The sequence below is a fragment of the Myotis davidii genome, unplaced genomic scaffold (genome assembly GCF_000327345.1).
Source record: "Myotis davidii unplaced genomic scaffold, ASM32734v1 scaffold168, whole genome shotgun sequence".
Taxonomy (NCBI): domain Eukaryota; kingdom Metazoa; phylum Chordata; class Mammalia; order Chiroptera; family Vespertilionidae; genus Myotis; species Myotis davidii.
The window spans coordinates 496,656-501,253 of record NW_006383016.1 but is presented as its reverse complement, the minus strand read 5'-3'; the positions used below and the strand labels follow the sequence as shown (position 1 = coordinate 501,253).

General features: G+C 49.1%; 1 protein-coding gene across 3 annotated transcripts in view; it reads left to right on the top strand.

The window, feature by feature from the left end:
* PRR15 (proline rich 15) overlaps nucleotides 1–2,571 on the top strand; it is a 3,305-nt gene extending 734 nt beyond the window's left edge. Inside the window, exons 1-2 of one of the 3 annotated variants that reach the window (XM_006778969.2) lie at nucleotides 7–313; nucleotides 1,453–2,571. In XM_006778969.2, coding sequence (XP_006779032.1) covers nucleotides 281–313; nucleotides 1,453–1,980 — 561 coding nt within the window. In that variant the 5' untranslated portion in view covers nucleotides 7–280 and the 3' untranslated portion in view covers nucleotides 1,981–2,571. Of the gene's footprint in view, nucleotides 1–6; nucleotides 314–1,452 lie in introns of those variants that run through there. The other 2 variants (XM_006778971.2, XM_006778970.2) reach the window with 2 other exon arrangements.
* Nucleotides 2,572–4,598: the final 2,027 nt, after the last annotated feature.

Here is a 4,598-nt window from a genome sequence, read left to right as displayed (position 1 = left end):
CTGTCCCGGGTTCTGGCAGGACAGCCTCCAACCACAAAGTGCTCTTTAGTTTCTTTCTCGGGCATTCGGGCTGATCCCAGCAGTGCGGAGCGCGGGGCGCGGGGCCTGGGGCTGGGAAGGAGCCCGGCGGACACCCGCCAATGAGCCGCGGCGCAAGCGAACCCTGCTCATTCGTGGAGTTAGTGCCGGGCAGACCCCCACAGACCGTGGGCAGAGGACTCTATGGCTTCTGGAATTATCGGCACCTTCAGTGCTGAACACACCCTTGTCGCTCCGCAGGATGCACTTCTTAAAGCCGGGAAGACGCAAGTCGGTATGGAGTTCCCGGTGGCTCTCTCCTTGCAGAAGGCGATTGCGCAAGGGAAAGAACCAGCCGAAGCCTTAATTTGTAACTAAGGGTTGCCTAGCACCAACAGCCTCGGGGCATATTTTAATACAGAACTAAGAGGAGGACATTTGCCACTTGGCTTCGTCTCAACCATCATCAGGGGTGGCTTCAAAGAGCCGCAAGGGGGATTAAAAAGAGTAGGCTGATGGTTTTCAAGGGAAGTTAAGTCTAGTCATATTTCTCTGAAAGCCACAAAGCAGAAGGTATGTCAAAAGCAGAATTTAAAAGACAGCACCATGAGCATGTCCCTCGCCTGTAAATTACCCTGAAGAATCACATTGAAAAGTATCTTGGGGGCCTGGCCGGTTTGGCTCAGTGGATAGACTCTATCCGATAGAGCGCTGGCCCGAGAACTGAAGGGTTCGATTCCGATTAAGCGCACGTACCTCAGTGGCAGGTTCAATCCCTAGGGCGCCTGTGGAGGTAACCAGTCCTGTGTCCCTCACAGCGTGTTTCTCTCCGTCTCCCCCTCCCGCTCTCTAACATGGGAAACATCCTGGGTGAGGATTAACAGAAAAGAAAGGAAAGTGTCCTGGGACAGAAGCCCATGAAGCAGAAGCCTTTGGTGGGGGTCTAATATGCAGTGTTCCCCCATAGCGGGAACGCAAGTGCTACCTGCCCTACGGCCTCCCGCTGCTCATTCAAACTCAAGAGAAGGCCTTTCTAGACCGGGTCACGTCACCCCAGGCATCCATCCGCCTACAGTCTGGTCGTGTGACAGGACAAGCCGTTTTCCCTCTCAGACTCAGTTAATCCAGATGCCAGGAGCCTCTCCGACCCCCGCTATTCCTGCCCCAGGAGGCCAGGCGAAGGTTGAGTCTGGGCAGTGCCAAGACTCAGCCCCATGGCCAGACGGTGGCGCCCGGGAGGTCATCTTCTCGTGGGGGGGCAAGGGGGTGGGGTTGGGCCGCGGAGACTTCTGCGGGATGCGCATCTCTGGGGTTCGCAGCTCCCGGTGTCTCCCGTGTCACGCTGAGCAAAGGGAAGGAAATGAGATGGGGGGCAGGGGGCTCGTGGGGGCGTGACTTTGACAAACCCAGTAACTAAGTTTTTTTCTTCCCCAGCGGAGACCACTGGCTCTGATCCCACCCCGCAGCCCGGCTGCGAGCAGCGGGAGAAGGAGCGGAGTGGACGCCGGAGACCACCGGGAAAGAGGCACCGCTGCGGCCGAGGCCTTCCCCACGCGCGGCGCCCCGGACCCTCGGCCGGCCATGGCCGACAGCGGCGGCACGGGCAGCTCGGGCCCCTGGTGGAAATCGCTGGTGAACAGCAGGAAGAAAAGCAAGGAGGCCTCGGTGGGGGTGCAGCCTCCCGCCCAGCCTGCCCCCGGGGAGCCCGCGCCGCCCAGCCCGGACTGGACTAACAGCTCCCAGGAGAATCAGCACCCCAACCTCCTGGCGAGCGCCGGCGAGCCCCACAAGCCCGACAAGTTGTGCGCCGACAAAGCCGGCAACAGCCGCCGCAATTTGAAGATCTCGCGCTCCGGGCGCTTCAAGGAGAAGAGGAAAGTCCGCGCCACTCTGCTCCCGGAGGGGGTCCGAGCCCTGGAGGAGGCAGACTGCGCTGGGGACCCCCAGGAGGACCAGCCGTAGCGGGCGGACTCTCTTCCCACCGCGGCTCCCCAACCCCCAGCCCCAAACCCGAGAATTCTGGCCTGCCTCTGAGCGTGGTGTCTCAGTCCCACCAAATTAGAATATCCACACGCGATTTCACATTCCTGGAAATGGAAGTGGCAATTGAGTTTTCAATAGTCTGAGACTCAAGGCTGCATTAAATATTTATTTGTGGTAAGAGAAGATGCCCGCCACCCAGGAAGTCGGCCTAATTCTTATCTTCAAAAAGCTCTTCTGTGGCCTCCACCCTTGTATCACCTGTGGGAGCGAGAGGGGCACCACCGCTCTAAGAGATGGCAGCGCCCCTGGAATTGTGCAGACCTCCGGTGGGGAAGGCGCGCTCTGATTAGGAGCTTGCTGTTGGAGAGCCATCCCTGCTGTTTTCAATGCCTGAGAAATGCACTTTAGAAGCACTTGTGTAGACCTACACCTTGCGTGAAGGAATGGGGGAGAGCAGGAAACCTTCTACGTAGAAGCATGTTAAGTAAGGCAAGGTTGCTTTCAACCTCGACCTACGAAATTGTCCTGCCTGTTTTAGTACTATTAAAACTTTTGCACTGTAAGACGTAAGGTGACTTTTGTACTTTTTCCACTGCAAGACTTGTAGCCCGTCATACTTAAAAGCGGGCATGCAAAATTCGGGGTAACAGAATTAATCATTTGCCACACAATATAACAGCTACTCTTGGGAGAACTATTCTAGAAAGAAACTAGCAACCCCCAGAGTGGAACCAGTTAGCCAGATATCCCTGTTTATTAACCAGAGTCCAGCAAGGGGGGGGTGGGGAGTACTCATTCATCATTCCTAAGTTCTCTTTTGACTTCAGCGCATCCTCATACCGCCGTGGCAATGCCAGGAATCATTCTTTTCCGTCTCCTTGCGAACCTTACTAACGATTGTCTGAAAATACTCAAACAGGAGGACTGAACTCTTAGTTTGTGCAAAGCCAGCTTCTTTTCCCAGGACTTGGTTTCAAAAGCTTATTTCTTTAGTCTGACGTATGCATTTATCAAGTTTCAAAGCCTTTAGATCAACCAACCTGAAGATTCTTAACAAAAATCTACCTGTTTGCTTTTGTCATGAACTTTAAGAAAAAGAGTAAATGAATACCACTCGCTTTCAGCAAATTACAGAGAGTTATTGTAGTTGTTAAGGGCCACTGGGATCTTTTCCCACCACTATTCAGTTCATTTATAAACATCCAGAAATGCATAGCAGGGAAATTATAACGATCCAAGTGTATATGCTTTACAATAATTATAAACAAGAACTTGATTGGATCTTCTGAACTTGTTACAGGTACATAGTGAGGTATATAGCGTTTCTCTCAAATTGGTAGTTTATAAAATAGTGACCCATGTTGCTTGTCTAAAGAGACTTAACAAAGAAACTTGATGAAAATGGCTAAAAGGATTGAAATTAGTGAATCAAGCTGTGGTGCCAGCAGAATAGTAGGGTTTATCCCAAAGACTTATCCCAAAGGAACGTGTTTATATGGGGGTTACAGACACCTTACGTTAAAAGGGAAACCACGTGAGACTCTTTGTTTTTAACTGTGAAAGTCTTGTTTGGTGTGTATTTAGAACTGGAAAGTATGTGACCAAAGTCTTATCAGGGTGAGCTGCTTGGATGAGAAATACTTTACATCACCTTCAAGTGGGCCTATCATCTTTTGACTCAATGAAGAATGGTAAGGAAGGGGGCTGGGGTGCACAGCGATGCACAGAACAGCAGCCATCCAATTAGGCTTCAGAACATCTTCATAAAGTATTTTAATTTCACTCTGTAGAAAGTAATAAAATTTAGAATAGATACTTTTTCCTCAATAGACTAGGTCTTTACCCATTTATAAAAATTCAGCCTGCAAGTAAATAACTTTTAAAGCTTACACTAGCTCTTTAATCCACAGATTTAAATAACCTTTTTTTTTTTTTCAAAATTCCTTTAGATCCACAAAACCTTGGCATTTTCCCAGGTTCTATATCTTGTTTTGGAGCCCATGATGTCTATAATTGCTGCTGATAATCAATAGCAGACATATCACAGTGGAACTTATTCACAAGACATTTTTACCCCACCGTTCTGCAAGGATTGAAAAGCATGCTAATGGCAGTTATGACAGTGAGTACAATTCACAGCCCTCCATTGAGGTTTGTAATTCCATAGTTTTAAAGCAGTCCTAATCGTGCAGTAAGAGTGCACTGATTTAGTCCCAACTCAGTGAAATGAGAAACCAGGCAAAACTGGTGTGATAAAAGGGTCCTGAGTAAGATGAGATACTGTGACAATGTATCTAGCTGGGATTTACATGATTTAGAGATGATTAATCACATTCCCATAACACGTATACAGATTTAAAATTTTTTAAACCTCAAGCTCATCTCTGGTGAATAAAGGGACAGGGTTGAATTAAGTTTGGAGTTAATTCGATCAGGGACTTTTGTTTTCTTTAAGCCCCCTTACACATGACATTCCATCCACAAGTTTGGGAAACCGTTAAAGAATTTTAATACCTTGTTTCCAACTGGTATTTTTTAAAGGGGCAGAAATCTAGCGGCGTGTTTGCTAAATACTTTCATAACCTCGATAATTATAT